Genomic DNA, 22,585 nt, shown 5'->3' on the forward strand with positions numbered 1-22,585 from the left:
TATATATATATATATGAGTCTAAAAGGTTACTCCTTTTAGTATCATTACCTTTGTATCAGGCTGAGCAAAGGTGATATTCCATGAGAATTCATGCTAATCAGATAGAACATATAAATTATAATATGTATAATTTATGATTCAAAACTAAATATACAAGTATGATTCATGACTGTATACTTTCCAAGGAAATTATCAAAATACATTCAACTATACCAAGATATGTATAATACCTTTAATATAAAAACAACATATTAAAGAAGTAAAGATACATCATACCTAGTTTGCATTAGCAAAGGTACTATACAGAGTACCCGAGTTAGCAAACACGAGGTAATAATACATTATGTCGGGTTTGCATTAGCAAAGGTACTATACAGAGTACCTGAGTTAGTAAACACGAGGTAATAATTCATAATTCAAGTATACTAGAATACACTGTTTTACAAGAAACCAGGGTTTTGATTCGAAACAAATCAAGGGTTTACACTTATCAAATACATGTTTGGAAAACTAAGAATATACTGTCAATCATTATTTCAGAATGATTGGGTTTTCAAAACTAATATACATGTAACGTTTAATATGCTTTTTATGAGACTCTATATTCAGGTTGTTTAATTTATTTTAGACAACATAGGAAAGTCCTGACATTATAACCAGAATCTCCAGCCGGGGATCGAAACAAGTGTGTGTAGATCTATATCGGGATTGACAACCCCGCACTCAGGTTCCGAGCTACAGTCCGGCATACACGCCGATGAGTGACAATTGTTATCACCAGTTTAAACGCCCACAAAGCGTTTGTTTCAGGTCATCCGTCATAGTATGGTTATAATAATAACTACTCATTAAAAAGGTATTAACAATACGTTAGTGTATAAACAAATAAACGAAAGTACACCTTCAAAGTACCAGTTTATAGAATACAAAATACAATGGTTTAATACAGTTTTCATTAACACCTGGTGGAGCCAGGCACACTCTCATTTTCAAGTTTTCATAAAGGAATACAAATACAAAACAGTAATACAAAGAGAACGGTTTATGGATTAAACCACTTATCCGATGGAACTTAGTCACTCAATCTCTGTAAACTAGTATAACATAAAAGACCTTTAGTGGTTAATTCTATAATTCCTTAGTTATTACATCATAGTTATACATAAGTAATATCCGATTGACAGTGAAATGTGTGACTTCCGCCTTACTTCCTGTTCCTTGTTTGGTTGTGGGCTTAGGGCAGATGCACCCAATTGATTGTCCATTCGATATTGTGTTATGTATAATTAGTATAAACTAAGTAATTACAGAGGGAAACTATTGAGGTTATAAATCTAGCACCTCAGGAAATATAGGATTTCCTGGAGAAACCAGTGAACTTATCCAAAGAACTTAGGGTATACTTAACAGAACTAAAATACTTATGAACTCACCAGCTTAAATGCTGATCTACTCTTTCCAAATAACTTGTATTCTCAGGAATTCAGTAGGCAGGTACAATCCCGAAGCTTTTGAGAAGACTACCTAGTACCGTATCGCGACGCTTGTCTTCTGTTGTACCTACTTTAGTGTTTGAATATGTAATGTTTAAACGCTTACGTAAAACTTATACTTATTAATGCAATGGTTGTTTGTACTTTGATTACTATGTTACATGTGTTGTGATACTTACCTAAAGTCCTCCGCCCCCGAACGTTTCCGCCGTTCTGGTTTGGGGGTGCGACACTTGGGGAGTCATTCGGTTTTAGAAGGTCATTCGGATGCAAGTTAGATAACCAACATGGAGGACCATTGCTCAACTTCTGGTTGGGTATTCTTGCTTGGGGGAGGTGCCATTTCTTGGGCTTCCAAGAAGAAATCTTGCATTACAAACTCAACAATGGAATTTGAGTTTGTTGTGTTAGCAGCTGCTGGTAAAGAAGCAGAGTGGCTAAGGTATTTAGTCTATGAGATTCCTTTGTGGTCTAAACCGATAACACTTATTTATATCCTTTGTGATAGTGCAGCCGCTTTGGCTAAGGCATATAGCCAGGTTTATAATGGCAAGTCAAGACACCTAGGTGTTAAACATAGTATGATTAGAGAACTGATCATGAATGGTGTGATTTCAGTTGAGTTTGTGAAATCGCAACAAAATTTGGCAGATCACTTGACTAAAGGTCTGAAAAGAGACTTAGTGCACAAGTCTGTAATCGGGATGGGATTAAATTCCATTTAATTCTGTAATGATGAGACACTCAATTCCCTCCTAATATAATGTTAGGAGTTGAATTCAATGTGGAAAGCTCATACTTATACATTGGAACACATGAAGTATTCATCCCAGGTATGTGTTCGGTTCTGCAAGTTAGTCAGGTTGAAGTTTAACTTCTTAATAATTCCTTTGATAAATGTATGTGCAGATACATGGAAAGGAGTTACCTACGTGATTGTGAAGTGTAGTCGCATTTCAAGAGGTTGTAGACTTGACCTTGATACGATTATCAGAGGATTGGGATACAGGGCTTTATAATAGTGTCAAGTTGGATTTTGCTAGAAATTCAATAAACTAGTATGTATTTTACTTTCTGGTATTCAAATAGGTTGATGGGTTCAATTCTTAGAACACCCTGATTCTCGAGTATTTGCAAGTGTATGATACTAAATGGAAATTCAATCGTTTTGATATTTTCATTATGTACTAGTTTGGTTTGTTTTGAAAAGGTTATGTTTGTTCAAGGGTTACACTAAAATGGGGGAGGTTTGTTGGTGATTTTAGTGTCACCATGTCAGTTTATGTAACTGGAACTAACATAAAAGCTAAGGGGCTTCATAATTTGTACTCTAATATATCTATGGGTTTGTGCGGAGTGCACGCATGTATAAGATCGGATTAGAATCCGGCTCGATGACAAGTCGGGGGTCTGGGGGCAGTGCCTCTGGGTCTGGGGTTTCCAAAGGGGCGGGGCCCCTTTTGGCAGGGTCTAGGGGCAGCGCCCTAAAAGCTCTCCGAATTTTACATATGGGAACATAGTGGGAAATTCAAATTCTTGAAGGTGATTATGGTAAAACTAACGAAACTCGTTAGTTTTGGAAACCCTAAATCCTCATTAAAATCTGGATTACACTGACTTGCTTCCAAAGCAACTCATGACGGGCCAACCCTAATGAAACCCTAATCTCGTTTATTATATAAACGGCTCTTCCGTTTGAGAAGAAACACACGAAATTAGCTTTCGTTTTTCTTTAAACACTCACAAAATCTTTCTAGCAATTTGGCTTATGATTTTTGTGCCTAGAATCGTAAGTGTCATTTTGAATTATCCTAGACTGAATTTCTTGTAACTCAGGCATAAGGTAGATATATCAGTTCGGAAAATGTTCACACGGTCCAAGTTGTATCCAGATCTCCAACGTAAACCCTATATTATCCAACAATTTTTAGTGATGTTAAAAGTATAAATTAAAAATAAAACAAAGTGAAATCACGAGGTCTCTAACTTGACGGCTTAAAAGTAATGCAATTATATCGCCAGTTCACCCAACAGCATGCTCCCCAACTGTTGCTGTTACCTTTCACGTGATTACATAAATTAGTTAAACAATTACTATAATATAATTAAGAAACAAAGGACAGGTTTTTTTATTACTTCAGACGTTTTAAATAAACATTTCATGTAATTTAATTTGAATTAATACAACTAAAATATCTCGATTTGTTTTGACCTAAATATATATTCATTGAGGTTATTAAATGTGCAAAATTAATGAGGTATGACAAAAAATCGTCAACTATGATATATCAAGACTCGACGTGCAAGTGGTTGCGCCATTGCCATAAATAACATAGTTAAAGCTTTGGTCCTACTTTCTTAATATTAAAACTTATATATATATGTGAACAAAAAGTTTCATTCAAATAAATAGGGGGATTTCATGTGGAACCAAATCAAGATAGATAACTGTATTTTCATGCAACTTCATTAGTAGCATATGCTTAAATTATAAACATAATCATCTATTTCATAACAATTTTATAACAATATTTCTTTTATTCTAAGTTCTAACGAATACAACACTGTTTAGTACTACAAAATATCTTTTTAAATAACAATTTTCTTAAATTTATTAAGAATTATTTTATGTGTTTAAATATTAATAAAAGATTTTTTAAGACATCTTATCATTAAGTTTAAGGCTATGTTTGGCATATTAATTGTTTAAAGTAATAAAAAACAAAGTTTGATAAACTAATCAATAAACAAACTGAAGATGTAAAATGCTATAAAATGACATGTAATATATTTTATTAATTAAATTAGGAAAATCTTAATATTTTGTGTTAGTTTACGGTTTAATTCCAATTTTTATTTTTTTAACAGAAAAATCCTGATTATTTAATATTTTGTCCAAATTAAAGAAGTAGTCCTTATTTTTTTCAATAGAAATGACAGATTAATGTATAAAATTAAATAATCATGATTTTTCTGTTAAAAAAAATATATTTTTAATTATAGAAAATTACATAAAGAAAACTCATTTAGAATAACATTTCAATTATTTTTTTAATTCTTCAATATATATCTTTTTTTAATAATAGAAAACTCATTCCTTACTTTCAATCCTCAAACTCCTAATATATATATATATATATATATATATATATATATATATATATATATATATATATATATATATATATAGGCCTGGTGGTGCATGCAGCCAAGGCAATGGCAACAAATGGTTTGCAAGTGATGGATGATGAAGAAAGTCTTTGTGGGAAGAGAGTCCAACCATTTTTATCAGCCACACCAAGGCAATGTCCAAATTTATTTTATTTTCTTTTTGATTATTAAAGAAGCCGTGGGTCTTATTACAACCACACACTTGATGTTTTACAGGAAACCTGATGATGGAAAGAAGGAAGATTCTGTAATTACCTTGGGAGAGAGACTGGGTTTAAAGGATCTTTATTCCATGAATGTGATAGATTTATTACTTTTATTTTTGCATGTGTTTTGCAAGTAAAAATTGATCGATATATGTATAATTTACATGCATGCATGATTAGGTTTGGCGGGCATCCATAGGAGAGTTACTTGGGACAGCAGTTCTGGTGTTCATGATAGACACCATAGTCATTTCATCCTTCGAGACAGAATCCAAAACACCAACCCTTTTAATGTCCATCCTCATTGCCATCACCGTCACGATCCTTCTTCTAGCAGTTTGCCCTATTTCAGGAGGACACATGAATCCAGTCATATCATTCTCAGCCGCTCTTGTTGGACTCATTTCCCTCTCGCGAGCCTTTATCTACATACTTGCACAATGCGTAGGTGCTCTACTGGGAGCACTCGCACTTCAAGCTGTCGTCTCCAAAACTATCACACAAACTACTTCACTTGGAGGCTGCACTCTAACCATCATCGCACCAGGCCCAAACGGGCCAGTTGTTATGGGCATTGAGACAACCCAAGCCCTTTGGCTCGAGATAATCTGCACATTCATCTTTCTTTTTGCTTCTATTTGGTTAGCATATGATGATCGTCAAGCAAAGTCTTTGGGTATTGTCATCGTGTTTTCCATCATTGGAGTTGTTCTTGGTCTTCTTGTGTTCATATCAACGAGTTTGACAGGAAAGAAGGGTTATTCTGGTGCAGGGATGAACCCAGCAAGGTGTTTGGGGCCAGCAATCGCTAGAGGAGGTCATTTATGGGATGGGCACTGGGTGTTTTGGGTTGGGCCTACCATCGCTTGCATAGCGTTTTATATTTACACAAAGATTATTCCAAGTAATCATTTCCATGCCGATGGGTTCAAACATGATTTCTTTAATGTTCTAAGAGCATTGGTTTGACTCATTTTATGGTTGAAAATAAATTATAATAAGTTTTGAAATTCTGAAGAATTTCCTATCTAGTATATTGTAGCGATCAAGGTTTTTCATATATTGTCTTGTTTGATGTTATGTGACGATATGAATTGTAATTTGTAAATTTTAATGAAAAGTTGAAATTTTAGGAGAAAATATGCAACATCCCATCTCTTGTAATCAAGTTTAATATTAAAAAATAATAATAATAATAATAATTAAAAAAAATTAGTGAGCTCAATTTGCGGAGTTTAATTTTAAGGGAGGACATCTAATGTTGAGTTATTAAATTATGGAATAAAAGGAAGTCACGGGCTTGTATGGGGAGTGCGAACGTATATGGCTATGTCCTCTACGAACCTATTTTTTTTTACGTACATTAATATTACATATTAGTGACTGACTAGGGATAGAATTTTGTTTCGATAATTTTTATAACAATTATCGACTTATCATAGCATGAATGATTTTTTTTTCTTATATAAAAAATTGTATTTATAGGCTCATTTTAACTTTTCATATATGGCTTTTAAAATCAATAAACCAACAATGAATACATATAAGGATTAGTTAATTTATTTGTTAAATGTAAATAATAGAAATGTTTTTACCATTAGGTCCATTTCAAGAAGATCATAAATATTTTGATATATGTGCTTCCATTTGTCCTGATTTCTAACCCCCAAGAATTTATGGATAGAGAAATTAAGGCGACAATCGAAAGGTTAGTTACTCTTAAAAATTACCTTACTAGCTGTAATGAAACTATATTTGACAATATAAGATGAAAAGAATGTGATGTCTACTGATAGGATTGAATATGACTTTCATGGTGAAAGCATTATTCTTTTAGAATCCAGAATTTATATGATTTGATTTTTATTGCATAGATTGCAAATGTGTTAATGCTAATACTTTTTTGTAATGTGAAATGATTTCATTTATTCTTCTAAATCTGAAAAATTATATTAATTATGGATTCTATAAGTGAATATTTGTAGAGAAAAGTTTAATGCAGCTCGTGAGATGTTTGGATATGTGCTTTGAAAATGATTATTAGGAATTTCAAAACCAGATAATTATATATTTACAACTAGGGATAATGTCCGTGATTAGTTAATTTCTATCATGAAAATTGTGTTTTTGAATTAGACGTTGTGTTCGATCATGAATTTTGGTATATACTTCATGCTCATTTTGCTTTTTTAAAAGACAATTCTCAAATAGATGCGGATAGAGATATAGAAGTAGGAAAGTAAAATAATATAAGGAACTCCTAGGAAACATGCCTTTGCCCATTTATGGTTACTGATTTTGTCTATCCATGTATGACAGTCATCAGATAGAGCATGTCGTATCCTACCCAATCAATCTTTAAAATAAGACTCTCGGTAAGCTTTTCATGCCTCCCAAAACAGAATTTCAATTCTTTCTTGTTAGTCAATCTTTGATCGCATATTCATCAACAAATGTCAACAATAAAGTATGTGATATATGTTTGGAAACACGGCTTAAATGGCCATTTTAATGAAATTAGATCTATCAGATATGATAGCCAAAGGGGTCAAACCTCCAATACATTCTTTCAGTCTTGATAAAAACCATATACATGATTCCCCACTTTCTGTTTTTCCAACATCAAAAAGTATTGAAAGGATTTGGTTATTATCGTCCATACCTACTACTAGGAACATAGTTCCCAAGTATTTCTCTTTTAGGTGGGCTCCATGAAAATAATAGGACGCAAACATGTTTGAAATGCTCGAATCTACACAATAATACAATAGATTAGTAATTATATCAAATATATTTATAACAAGTATAAAATATATACATATGAAATATTACCATGCAACTGATAACGGACAAAAAGTATTCAAATTTGTCGTTATTATCTGTCTTTATATGGGTAATGGTCTGTAACATCCGAGTCACCAGGTATTTTCCCTTCGATTTAATTAAGTGTAATATATGGTAATTGTGAGAAAGACCGTACGCTGGGTGTACATAGTGTACGCACGGCGTACACGATCGAGGCGCGAAGCGGGGGGAGCCTTGCGTATGCTGGGCGTAACCTGTCTAGTTGCAAACCCTAAATTTTAGGGTTTGCACCATATATAAAGACATTAACTCCGTCCCAAACCTCATTCCCTCAGCCTCCACTGCCCCTAACGAGTAGAAATCGAACCCTAAGCCTCTTGCATGCTTTGTGAGCTAACTTGGTGCACTTTTGGGTATTTTTGGTGGTTTTGAAGAAGATGAAGTTAGAAGAAGGAGCAAGAATGTGAGAAGGGCTTGTAGATCCAGGAGTTTAGCATCTTTTCTGACTCATTTGAGGTATCAAGCTTAAAACTTGACCATTGCATGCTTAGTTGTAGTTTTGGGGTGTTTTATGTGACATTTTGACTCCATAGTTGAGATTTCTTGTGTTCTGGTAGTTCCATCCCATAAGAGCTATCCTTCTGGGCTCTTGGAAGCATTTAAAGTCATAAAAATTGGGCCTTGATGGTTAAGCCACAACCATGAAAGTGTTAGACGGTCATAAAGTGTGTTTAAGGACTTAAATCATGTCTTAACCCCCATCCATGCATGCAAAGACATAAAATTTGTAACTTTATGGTTTAGGACTTCTTAAAGGACCTGGATCTATGTTTTGGACGTTAGGACTTAATAGATTAAGTCACAAAAGGAATTCTAAGGAAACTGGTCAGTACGATGGGCGTACCCCTGGTACGTTGCGCGTATTGGGTCAACCTCCCCAAAGTGGTCAAGACCAGCGTACGCTGGGCATACGTCACGTCGTGCGTACGCATGCAGAGTGGTTAACATGGGTTTTTGCGCCTTATAAGATTGGGCCTGGATTTGTTGGGCCTCATGGCCTATTGTGGAGTAAGGCCTCTGGGCCTAGGACTGGGATTTATGGTATTGGGCCTTATTGTGTTTAAAGCTTAAAGTAATGGACTTGGGCCTTAAATTGATTATGGAATGGACCTTTGGGGGAAAAGGCCCATTAAGGAAAGGACTAGGGGACCTTTCCTTGGGACATGTATTAGAAGTTGGGCCATAAGAGAGTTATACTTGGACCCAATAACTAACTAGGGGACTTGTTATGCTTTAGGGAAAGGAGTCCCGAGCCAACCGAGGAGCACGATTTCGGTACACAGTTGAAGTGAGTTACCTTCCCGGTATGAGTGGTTCGAAGGCACTAATGTCGGACCACTAGTATTCGTTACAGTAGAGATAATTGTCTTTGTGATAATTGTCTGGTATGTCACTATCTGTTGAGATTTATGTGTTTGTATGCTATGTTATTACGTGGTAGTGATAGGGGGTGAAATAGTCCCCGTAACCGGTCGAAGGGATCGAAGGGGTAGGCCAGCACCCAGATATGCTAGGTAGTATGTGATTTATGTGTATATGATAGGGTATTATGTGGTAGTGGTAGGGGTGAAATAGTCCCCGTAAACGGTTGAAAGAGACCGAAGGGGTATGCCAGCACCCAGGTATGCTAGGCGGTTACCGGTTGAAGACCGAAGCAGTAGGCCAGCACCCTGATATGCTAGGAGGTTACCGGCTGAAAGAGACCGAAGGGGTAGGCCAGCACCCGGATATGCTAGGCAGTATGTTTATTGTATGGTATGTGGTATGATGGAGGAACTCACTAAGCTTCGTGCTTACGGCTTTCAGTTTTGGTTTCAGGTACTTCTTCTTCGAAAGGAAAGGAGTCGGCATGATCACAGCGCATCACAACATGATTTTTGCACATGAGATCATTGGGATTTATACTCTGATGATGTTTTATTATGACATGTTTTGATTATTGTCATATTGGTTTTGATATGGGATGACAGTATGGATGTTTTTAGACTATTGGTTTTAAAATTACTTGATTAAAAATGAAATTTTTGGTCCTAAATTTTGGGATGTTACATGGTCCCTAGATTCTTCCTCTATAAAATGTTACAATATAAAGTAAGTATTTGATAGCTTTCTTCATGGGTCCCTCTCAACAAATTTAGAGCATATATTTTTGTACTCCATGCTTGCCAATACAAAATATGTACACTAAGTTGGTCAGTTATAATTCGTTGGATCAGTTTTCCATACAACATATTCCTTGTACTATAAATAATATGTCCTTCAAGAAACGACCCAACACTTTCTTGTTGGCTTGGCATGATGGAGACGAAGATGTGTGTTTGAGGAAGTGTGGCTTTCATACGGATTACGAAATTGAATGAATTTGTAGTGTTATCTTTTGTGTCCCTTAGTTGTCATTTACGATTTTTGGCTAAGAAAATAGCTTCAAACTTGAATGTTGTAGATTTTCTCACTCTAATTTGAAAGCCCTCAATAACACATTTAAATCTCAAGCTTAAGCTCTTCTTTTCTTTCGAACAGTTGAAATAGATTCACATACAAAGAGTGATTTTAGGATATAGAACCTTTACATTTTTTCATATGATAATTCGGGAAATGCTAAGTGGTCTATGCATTTCTTAATGAGTGGTCTTGTTTCTTCAGAATTTGAAAAATAATAAGTGTACTTTTCTTTTCAGGCTTGTTGGGGATCGATTTCCTCCTCTCTAGATTCAATCTCTTCCCCAACAAATTCAGTGAGGCTCTAAAATTGTTCCATTGGGTCCCCATGTGGAATTAAATTTCCATCATCAACCAATAATATTAGTTTTGCCTGATCATTTGCAGATTCATCAAAATCAAATGTTGAACCAACATCAGCAACAACCTAACCTTTTTACAGAACATCACCCCTTTCTACATGCCAAATGTAAGAAGGTACATGATTCTATGTCATATGTAATAATTACTATTTTTGTTACTTCTGGCACCAGAAGACCCATTGCCACTAAAGCAATTTTGTAAGAACCTGAAATTTAGAGGAAGTTGAATTTTAGTCAAATACTGACTAAAAGGGAAAAATGTCAATTATAAGAAAAAAATATGACAATATGAAGTTGTGACTTCATGAAAATGGCCAAGATAAGTTGAATTCACTTAGAAGATGTAAGATGAGTAAGTTCAAGAGCAAGAATGCATGAGAAGATGAATTTTTTGTCAAAAGGGTAAAATAGGAATTTTATGCTTTTTGACCAACTTTGTGACTTAATAGATTAAGACCGTATTAAGTCAATGAGAAATGACTTAACATAATTTTAGAGTATGTTCCCAACTTCGTGTGGATATAAAGATCATAAAAAACCGGTAAGAAATGAATAAGTTATGCTCATTAGAAGTTGGGACAAAAACTATCCCAAAGCTGGAATGGAATCAGCCAAGGAGATGTTGTCAAGCAGTTACCGCGGTGCAATGAATAGATCACCACGATGCGGAGAGCAATTATGAGGATCCAGAAGAGACTTTGTCGTAAGTAGAGGGAAATGTACTTTTCCCCGCAGCGTGGTATATGGGTGCCACAACGTGGTGGCCAAAGTAGGTTGTTATGGGAGAAAGAGCCCCACGAAGCGAAAAGTAGATCGCCACGACGTGGTGGCGTAATTGATTGCCATTGACTGAGGTCAACTGGTCATCACGGCGCGGTAAAGAGACCACCGCGATGTGGTTTCGCAACAGAGTTAAAGGATGTTAAGCCTTCATTCTAGTCATAATGTACCCACAAACCCTCCATATCTAAGCTCTGGCGATTTTGAGGTTGGAGAAGGATCAAGAAGAGATCAATGGTTCCTGTGGCTTGGATTAAAGGTGGAAAGTGTTGGATTAAGGTGTCTAAGGTCGTAACTAAATTGGTATGATGTTGATGAATAAAAAAAATTTGTTTAAGGTTGCCCTTATAACCAGGAAATGGCTTGGATTGATCAAAGGAGAGAGATAAATGATCTATTAATATAATATATGATTAATATATTAATTAGAAATAGTATTAATTAATTAAGAATTAATCATAATTAATCTGAAATTAATTCGAGATTAATTGGAATTGATTAAAGGTGCAATGGGTGAATTGTAATTGTTCAACAGTTGAACAAAAAAGGCAATTCGAAAAAAGTCCATGGCATGGACGGTTTTGGGAGCCTCTTTAGGGTTTCCAGAAGCCTCCTGCTTGCAGATGAGGAAAATATTTGAATTAGGGATTAAATATATTATTTAATCATTCAAATCTGGATTCATCTTCAAGTTAGCTAAATTATAAATAGGACCCTTGGACATCTAATTTTGTGGCTTATTGTAACACATGCAACTTTGGGCTAGATAATTAAGATATAATAAGTGATAATTATTATAATTTGAACCCTCGAATGGGGAAATCTCTAGTCTTGCGTGTCGCAGACTACATATTATAAGTTTTTTAAGGAATTTATCGGTAAGCGATAAAATGACACTTTGATAGAATGTTATTTAGGATAAATAAGTTTAAGCAAATTTTCAGTAGTTGTTACAAGGATTCTGTACATATAAAGAACTCTGAAATCTGACTTCGTATGAAGAAGTTATGTTTCTTCAAAGTTTCACGATTAAACCGACACAGCTATGCGTATAGGAAAAAGTGAATCAGAGTTAAGTTTCTTATTAGCCTAAGTGATTTAAACGAAAGTTGTAGTAGTCGTAAAAGAGAGAACATGCATATAGAGAACATCCAAATCTAACTTCGTACAAGGAAATTATGATTTTTTGAAGTTTCAGCGCGATAGTGCGGACATAGAAATCGAAATTCATATCAGTTGATTGTTAGCCTAAATAATCTAAACGAGAGTTGAAGATATCATGAATGTGTGCCCGTCGATATAAAGAAAGTTAAGAACGGAGTTCATATGAAGGAGTTATGAATTTCGTAGGGACTTTAACAGTTTAAATCAGTCCAAATATGAATTTTAGTTAGAGCGAGAATTAGTTGTTGAGACCTTAATGAAAGTTGTAGAGCTCGTTGAGAGGATTTCAGGGATATAAAGAACGTTGAACATGGAGCTCTTATGTGAAATTTATGGTTGTCTGAAGATCTACGAGAATTTACCTGGACTGATGACGTGGCAGCACCTGGTGCCGCCACATGGCCATGTCGGATAGCCGCCCTCTCCAAGAGATCGGGTGACGTGGCCCATTTCGATAGCGACACTTGGATCAAAAAAAATACGGACACGTAGCACCTTCTAGAATGAGGTGACATGGCCCATTCCTGTAGCGACACGTGGCAAGAAAAAAAAAAGCGAGCCAACACCACGCTGAGGCGCGGCACGCCTCTTGTCTGAGCGTGGCGCACCCTCGCTTCAGCCTATATATATTCCGCGTTTTTAGTTTATTTCTCACACCAAACCTTCCAAACACTCTCAAATCCTCCCAATTTCTCTATATCCAACTTTAAGGTTTTTATTGATCAGTTCGGGGATTTAGTGCATCAGAGTGGTCGGGAAATAGAAACTTTCTACTCGGAGTTCTGTCCGTTCAACTTCCCGGTTTTCGCTAAAACCTTTATAAGTTAAGCTACATTTATCTTAATTCAAGTGTAACTTATATTTATATTCATATTCGTTATTATGAATCTATACATAAGATTTATCAGTGATTCCATGTCATAATACTGATTGATCTACTTACAGAGGTGATGTCCAGGCTAGATTTAATGAGGTATTTAAAGTGGGATTTCCAAACAATATAATTTATATATACTAAACGGACCCTACCTAAGATATGATCTTACCTGGTTGCTCCTTATCAGCTATAGATCAATATACATTAGGATTATTAAGGAATCTAGACTATCATTAGTGTCTCAAGGAATATAAGACTAAGACTTAGTAATATTCGTACCGAGGTAACATCAAAGGAAAACTCAAGGTGGGTGGCAGAGTGCTGCCGAATTCACCAGTCATCCACTTTTGTCAAGTGAGTGCATAGTTACTTTCATCTTACACATAGATATGAAGTATTTAGATAATTAGATGCTATATGTGCTTATTATCTGTGATTAAGATATCCTGTGCAAGATGAAATAATATAAGATGATTTTTATAAGATTTATAATGTATATTTATTTTTAAAGTTATAATGCATTGGGAAGTGATGGGTGATGAAATATGAATAGTGGTAAGGGTGATGGGTGATGAGGGAAGACACATGATGAGGGTGATGGGTGATGAGAGATGAAAACGATGATAATAGGCATTCGCAGTACTATTATACTAATTATGTAGTCATCTAACAGAGTATAGGTGACGACCACAAACTATTCTGGACAGTCCAGTGGAACACAGGTAGGTTCACAACCTATAGGTGATGAACTACGTGTTCAATTGATGTACTCTATTCCCTACTAACATGTATTGCGGAGAAATCCTTGTAACAGTATTGGCAGCTCAATGTTGCGCGATGATTCTTAGGATAGATCCTTGGAGATGAATATAGAAGAAAACGGGGATGGGTAGTTGGATTAATTGTTTGATGTGAAATAGATAATTAAACTAATTAATTATATTATTGTGGGTTGAAAACCCTATGTACTCACCAGGTTTCCCAACCTGACCGACTCATTTTCTTTGTATCACAAGTAGCTGTACGAAGGTATATAATGTTTGGATCTCATGAGAAATTCGAGGAAATGTAGGCCATTAGATGTTGTAAGGCCAGTGATGACTACGTTTTTGCTTATGTTTCTTGTATTAGTTTTGACATCCCAAGTTTTTAATAATCAATGAAAAACATTTCTTCGAAAATACTTTTTATGGGACAAATTCTACAGTTATAAATAAAATTTGTTTTAAAATAAGCATAAATAAAAAAAGGTCTTTTTGGGCTGTAAAAATGGGGATGTCACACTTATCATACCTGGAAGGTGGAGAACGATATTCTACTCCCCCTCTCCCCTTCAATCTCAGGGTTTCTTGAGTTTTGGGTGTGAACCATTAGAGGCGGCCATACTTTTGGAGCTAGTTTTTCAAGGAGACTACAAAGGGTATTTGATTAACTTGTTTCGAATCAAGCAATAGGTATGTGGTTCTATTCATGAATTTGATTAATAGGATTTATAGTTTTGTTTCATAAGTATGTTGCTATTAATTGAGAAAAGACATAGATCCTTTTAGGTTGCATGTACCCTTAAGATTTCAGTGAAATTCCGCATGTACAATCTAATAGTAACCTAAAAACCCATCAGTGGTATCAGAGCCATCCTTTTCTATTACTAGTGCATAAGAGATGAAACATAAAAAACAAAAAAAAAATGATAATCTGTTCTGGCCACATCATGGGCAGTCCTCTGCCACGACGTGGTGACTGCCTGAAAATAAGAATTCAGAATTTTCTTGCCTTATTTAAAAGATAGGATGATTATGTCACACCCCAAAACCGGAACGGGGGAAACGTTCGGGGGTGGAGGACGTCATGTACAGTATCACAACAAAGCATAGTAGTAAACAAGCAACAACATCATCCATTGCATTAATAATATAATTTAATACAATTGTGTTCTGTGAAGTTTATAAGACACCAAAAATGTAAATCAAAATAAGAGATGAGTCTTGAACGAGCTCCATCTTCTCAAAACCTGGCATCGGTACCTGTCTACTGATGAACTGAGAATACAAGTTATTTTGAAAGAGTTTATCAGCTTTAAAGTTGGTCAGTTCATAACCATTTTAGTGTCATTGTTTGTATGAAAATGTTTGTAGGTGCTTGATGTATAAGTTTGTAAATGTTTGTAGTAAATGTTTGCATCTCCTAGAAAATCCTATATTTTCTACTAAACGTAGCCTTCTACCAAGGCATCAAATATTTTGTATGTTTGTTTCTTGTAAGAGTGTGTATTTTCCCAAGTGTGACTATCATTAATCAAAATTATAGTTTTACATTACCTTTTATGTGAATAGATCACAATGTGAATGCAATGGGGAAATAATAAAGTACTGTAGTGTAGTATTATAGTAACTACTGCTGTACTTTCTACCTTAATCCGGTCGTTAATTAAGGTTTAATGTGAGATGGTTGCGCCATACCATCGACTAATAACACGACGATGAAAGACGTCGGAAGAAATGACATTTGGCACCCGTAGACTTGCAAGTCCCACTATAGCGAACAGCAAGGTGTAGGATAGTCAATACAGTATAGATCTATACACAAATTCACGCTCTCCTTCTAGGAGACTCTGGATACAAAACGAGTCATGACAGGTGATGCCATGCCCCGAAATAGTGGCTCACATTTATGTTATAGTATTCTTGTATATGTTTTGTATGTACTAGTGTAATGTATGTTCTCTCTGTCTAGTATGTAGTATGTTCTCTTTGTTTCTCATCATAGTATGTTCTCTTGTATAATGTATAGTATGTATTGTTTCTCATAATCGTATGTTCTCTTAGTTTCTCATAATAGTATGTTCTCTTAGTTTCTCATAATAGTATGTTCTCTTAGTTTCTCATAATAGTATGTATTGACTCATGTATGAACTGACTCTTTGTATGTTTCATTGTTCTAGTAATAATATTAGTAACTTCCTAAACTATACCTATTATAGTTTACTAGCAATGTTGTTTGTATGAATGAACATGTTTGTATACCCTTGCTACCCAAAGGTATTGAACTGAATGAAGGAACTTTTATATCTATATACATATACATAATATATAACTAAGATTCAAACGACCTTCGGACAAACAACCGATACCCTAAGTTCACAACCAAACAAGGAACAGGAAGTAAGGTGAGCTATCAGTCCTAAGTCCTTTCAATCCTACTTATATAACTATATCTATATAGATACGCATTTGACAAATATAAGTTTAAAAGAGTTTAATAAAAGTATTTAATATGTAAACGAGTTTACAAAACGATTTGAAGTAGTTTGTTTCATAACACAGTTTGAAAAGTAAGAAAATCCATATGTTTGATAGTTATTAATCACATGTGATTGATATAATAACTATAATGTTTCAACTTGTATCCCCCCCCCCCCATAAAAGGATTTAAAATCATTTAAAAGGTAGATTAAGGGGTATGAACTCACCTATAGTGAGTGGTTTGGATGAACGAGTGGTATAGGATGCTAAGTGTCAAGTGAAGACTTGAGCACACACACGGATCCTATTTAACATATAATGACACATATATGTTTCTAATTAGTGTTTATAACACCTAATCATGAAATGGAGCAACCTTAGGGACTAGGAAACACTTGTTATGAAGTGTTAAACCACATACGGTTGCATATAAGGGGTGTAGGGCCTCACATAGGATTTTACGGCCCAAATGGTAATTACCACATGAGTTTACGGCCCATGGGTTTATGGCCCAGTGAGTTTACGACCGTAAACTCATGGTAACTTGTACCATTTTGATGATTAAGGTCCTATACTCATCTTGGAAGTGTTCTAGACCTAGATCAAAGGCTTAGGAAGGTGTTTGTGGCAGCTTTGCACCAACAAGTAGAGTTTACGGCCAAGGGAGATTGCCTTGGCCGTAAACACCCTTTTGTCCATGATTTCTTTGTGTTTTAAGGTCTTACAAGTCAATAGGAAATGTTCTAAGTTCAATTCTAAGCCTTAGGAAGGAGTGGTGGCACAAATGCACCACTTATGAGTGTTTACGGCCCAAGGAGATTGCCTTGGGCGTAAACACCATATGTTCTTGAGTTCTTGATGTTTTCTAAGAGTTTAACAAGTGATTCAAGCATATAATAAGCTAAGAGTAGTGTACTTACTTATAAGAAGCTTGTAAGGGTGTTTAAGGTCCAAGAACACTAGTGTGTGTTCTTTGTGTTCTTGGTGAAATGAAGAACACTTGAAGATCTATCAAAATGAAGAGATTTCATGGATGAAATCATGTACAATCACTAGATATTGAAGGATATCAACTAATCAAGGGAAGAAACACTTACAATCTTGAAGATCTTAGTGAAAAATCGGATGATACTTGAGAGCAAAACCGAGTTCTAGGCTTGAAAGTGGTAAAAGTGACTAAAAATGACTAAGTGTCATATATATACCATAGAGTTTACGGCCGTAAACTCCATTTTATGGTCGTAAACTCCAATTCTTGGAGTTTTGAGACTTGAATGTTGCACATTGAACTCTATAGTATACTTCCTATAATTACTTCTTGAAGGTACTAGGCTTTAGAACACTCAAACAGACTCTAAACAGTGCTAAAAGTTAGCAAAAACAAGTCCGACTTCGATTGAAGTGAATGGTTGTACAAGATAGAAATTTCGAGTTGTCACATATTATGAGCTATCTAATATTATGTTAAATGTCTAAAATCATAATATAAAAACGAGATAATTAAAAATCCTAATTTGAATATAAGGAAGATTTTAAAAATGTAATTATCCAATTATAAGATAATTAGATAATATGATTATCCTTTAATAAGTTTTATATTAATTAATTAAAGGTTTAATTAAAGATAATTCTTAAATCTTATTTAGTTCAAACATTAGTTAACTAAAGGTTAATTGAATTAATATGATTTGAACCTTGTAATTTAAAAAGTTTAAAATACGCCCTATACATATGTATAATAGTATATTACTATACGTATAACTAAAAGTCGGTCGAATCTCTAGTACGCCTCATTCACGAGGCCATACTATAAGAGATGTATAAGGAAACGGTCTATAAAATGACCTTTGAATGGGTGTCCTTTTCACGCACTGCTTCTTTGCATGGTGGAAGGTTGTTAGTTGAATGAATTTGATAGGACATAATCACATTAAAAGTATAATATATAAAGTACTAGAACCTTCTATAAAATCTCACTCTAGTTACTTTCAAGAAAATGTGAAATTGTATGCTAATCCATGAAAACGCACATCATTTATTTGCAAGTCGTTAGTGGAGCGTGTGTGTGTAACCGAAACACTAAATGTGCGACTACAAAGATGAAATGATAGCACATACTCGAATTTATGGTTGTTGATGGAGTGTGTGTGGTTAACCAGCACATCAATGTGAGATCATAAATGACCTCGAGGATGTCATGCGGGTTTTCATGGTCTTTATGAAACATATTAATCTGATTGCCCATTTGTGAAAACATATTAATTTGTTAATAATAACCAAAGGCAGACAGATTAATAACTTTTACTCCAGATATGATAAAGCTACTTCAGTTCCCTTGGTCTTTTTCAAATTTAGTTGAAGTAGATGCACAAATAGAAGTTAAATTGTTGAAAAGCCACATAATTTTTCCATGCAACGAGTTGGTTAATGTGAAGAATCTTGAAAAGTTGTCTATTACTGATGCCAAGTATTACTATGTAACAGAGGAGGTATTTGAAGTAGCAGAAGGGACAAATGAAGATGTGGATATTGGAACACAATCTATTGTGGTATTTCAGAAGCTAAAATAGATGACTCTAGATAGACTACCAAACCTGAAACATATGTGGAAGATCAATTGGTGGATAGTGTTGAACTTTCCAAACCTTACAAAGGTGTCGATTGAAAAATGTCATCTTCTTGGACATGTGTTCACTAGTTGCATGGTTGGTAGTCTATTGCAGCTCCAAGAGCTACAAATAAGTAACTGCAAGAATATGGATGTGATTGTCAAGCAAGTTGAAGATTCTGAAATTACACCCACTGAGGTTATGTTCCCTTGTCTAAAAACCATAACACTTCACATGCTTCCAAATCTCATTGGATTTTGCATGGGGAAGGTGGCTTTTGAATGACCATCGTTAGTTGCTTCGGAAATCAAAGATTGTCCGGAAATAACGGTTTTCACAAATGGGCAATCAACTACTCTGGAGCTAAAGTTAATAGATACAACTTTTGGATTGTGTCATGCAATGGAAGACCCAATGTAACACCGGAAATTTTCAAACAAATTTTTCATTTTAAAAAAATCACATAATTCTCATTAACATAGTTCACAAATCTCCAAAGTGACAATTTATCAAAACACATGTTCATAAAATTGTTTAAACACAATCCATGATCCTCAAAACATAACTCTGCCTCGTGTGTACAATCAAGCCGGCGCCTTCCCGTGATCCTGAGAAGTACCTGAAACACATAACACATAACACGGTAAGCACGAAGCTTAGTGAGTTCCCCAAAATACCACACATAACTCATTAGCCTCTCATGGCTATATCTCAAATAAGACCCTCGGGTCAATGTGTCTAAGTGGAACCCTCCGGTCCCACAACTCGGGTGGACCCTCCGGTCCTAACTCAGTAAAGCTCAGAATAATACACAGCATAAATCACAAAGACATAATGCAGGATATCACAATACTCAATATAAACACACAAGATCCTCAGGTCACACAAAATCACCACACAAGGTAAGTATAGTGAGAAGACTCACCTCGTAAGCAAGTAAATAAACCTCGTACACGAATCACCGATCTAGCCTCCGCCTAACACATGTGATAATTATCTCTAATTAACACTCAAATCACAACTCTAAATAAACCAAAGGCCATTATCTCTCTCTCTAACTCTTGGAATAGGTAAAAGACCATTCTACCCCTCCATGGTCTCAATAATCCCTGTCTTGACCAAACCCTAAAGTCAACTGAAGTCAACACTCGATTCAACAGTCCATGTTGACCCGACTCGTCGAGTGCATCTATGTGACTCGTCGAGTTCCCTTGTTCCTTCAGAAAAGTCGCGAAAAACCAACTTAACTCACCGAGTTGTCTCATCAACTCGTCGAGTTACTCCTGTCCAGACTCGTCGGGGAAAACCCTAGCCGATTCGTCGAGTTGGCTCATCAACTCGGCGAGTCCCTTAAGTATCTTTTCTCATTTACACGTTTTAAGGCAGATTCACAACCCCAAACTCTAGATCTAACCTCCCAAGGCTCAGATACCATGTAAAGCTACAATCTTTACGTCCATGCATGGCACTCAGGGCTTGAAATGCCAAAACAAGCTCTATTTAGGGTCTTAAGCATAAAAGCTCCTCTACAGCTGGATAAAATTGGGACCTTTGGACTCTAGGGACCTCACAAGGTCCAGATCGGAAGTCTCAATCACTTGATATGATCAACACACTCAAGGTCTCAAGGAAAGATGAAAAAAGCCCTAAAACTCCATGAAAACGAGATCTAATCACAATAATGAGCAAGGTGAAGACTTTTTACCTTCCACAGAAGCTAAAGATGAAATAACACCAGATCCAACAGCCTCTTCTCGTTCCTTGCCTTGATAATCTTCTCTTCTCTTCAAAAGGTGCACCAAAATGCCCAAAGATTAGCTCAATATAGGAGATTAGGGTTTCACACAGGGGAGTAAGGTGGCTGGTGAGGCGGAAATGAGGGCTTAAGGTCCTTTAAATAGGACCCAACCCCGAAGAATTAAGGTTTCCTCTCACAGCACCAACTCGCCGAGTTGGTCTCTCCGACTCGTCGAGTTGGTCATAAAACCCACGTGGTCAATCTGCCTCTACTCGACGAGTTGGGGCATCCAACTCGTCGAGTTTCTCAACAACTCATACATAAATATATAAATATTATACCTGGGAGTCGGGATGTTACAATTCTCCCCTACTAGAATCAGACTTCGCCCTCGAAGTCATGCTCCGGAAACAACTCTGGGTACTGCTCGCGCATCTTGGACTCCAGCTCCCAAGTCCACTCGGATCCCCTGCGGTGCTCCCACTGCACCTTTACCAGTCGCACATCCTTGTTCCACAGGGTCTTAACTTCTCGATCCAAAATTGTTATCGGTCTCTCGATGTAATTCAGGCTAGCATCTACCTGAATGTCCTCTAAGGGTACCACCGCAGTCTCATCGCCTACACACTTCCTCAACTGAGACACGTGGAAGGTGTTATGAATATGGCTCAACTCTGCAGGTAGCTCCAACCGATAGGCTGCCTTCCCCACTCTGGCAGTTACTCTGAAAGGACCGATATATCTAGGACCCAACTTTCCCCGCTTCCTGAATCGGATCACCCTTTTCCACTGGGATACCTTCAGGAAGACAAATCTCCAACTTGGAACTCTAGCTCGGATTGTCGCCGAGCTGCGTAACTCTTCTGACGACTCTGAGTTGTCAGTAACCTCTGTCTGACCTGCTGAATCTGCTCAGTCGTCTTGAGTACTATCTCAGTGCTACCCATCACTCTCTGCCCTACCTCTCCCCAACAGATGGGAGTATGACACCTCAGCCTATATAAGGGCAAATAGGTGTCCCAACTTCCTCCAAAGTCCATGACACATGCTCGCAGCATGTCCTCAAGCGTCTGAATCGTCCGCTCACTTTGCCTGTCAGTCTGTGGGTGGTATGCAGTACTGAAGTGCAATCGGGTACCCAACTCCTCAGGAAACCTCTTCCAGAACCTGGAAGTAAAACGCACATCCCAATCTGACACTATCGATGTCGGCACTCCATGTCGTGCCACCACCTCTCTCACATAAATCTCGGCCAATCTCTCTGCAGAAGAGCTCTCACTGATAGCAAGGAAGTGATCACTCTTCGTCAACCGATCCACAATCACCCATATCGCGTCGACACCTCGCGCGGTTCTTGGTAATTTGGTGATAAAATCCATGGAAATATGTTCCCACTTCCACTGGGGAATCTCTAGAGGCTGTAACGGGCCATGTGGACGCTGGTGCTCCGCCTTAACCCGACGATAGGTCAAGCACCTCTCAACTACCCATGTCACATCCCTCTTCATACAGGGCCACCGGTAATCTCTCTTCAGATCCAAATACATCTTAGTGGCTCCTGGATGGATCGAGAATCTCGATCTATGTGCCTCCTCCGTCAGTATGCGCCGAGCTCCACCTGTATAGGGCACCCAAATC

The 22,585-nt window shown here is 36.5% G+C and overlaps 2 protein-coding genes across 2 annotated transcripts; both read left to right on the top strand.

Moving 5' to 3' along the window:
• The first annotated feature begins 4,688 nt into the window (after positions 1-4,688).
• LOC145107561 (uncharacterized) lies at positions 4,689-6,011 on the top strand. The gene is made up of 3 exons (XM_079044465.1): positions 4,689-4,796; positions 4,882-4,963; positions 5,052-6,011. Exons 1-3 carry the CDS (start codon positions 4,711-4,713, stop codon positions 5,838-5,840), a joined length of 957 nt encoding a protein of 318 aa, XP_078900591.1. The 5' UTR covers positions 4,689-4,710; the 3' UTR covers positions 5,841-6,011.
• A 12,901-nt stretch (positions 6,012-18,912) lies between these two features.
• Positions 18,913-19,494, top strand: LOC145105239 (uncharacterized). The gene is made up of 2 exons (XM_079042373.1): positions 18,913-19,149; positions 19,255-19,494. The coding sequence occupies exons 1-2, from the start codon at positions 18,913-18,915 to the stop codon at positions 19,492-19,494; spliced, it is 477 nt and encodes a 158-aa protein (XP_078898499.1).
• The last annotated feature ends 3,091 nt before the right edge of the window (positions 19,495-22,585 follow it).

This window comes from Lactuca virosa, chromosome 4 (assembly GCF_052849685.1).
Source record: "Lactuca virosa cultivar CGN04683 chromosome 4, Lactuca_virosa_CGN04683_v6, whole genome shotgun sequence".
NCBI lineage: Eukaryota > Viridiplantae > Streptophyta > Magnoliopsida > Asterales > Asteraceae > Lactuca > Lactuca virosa.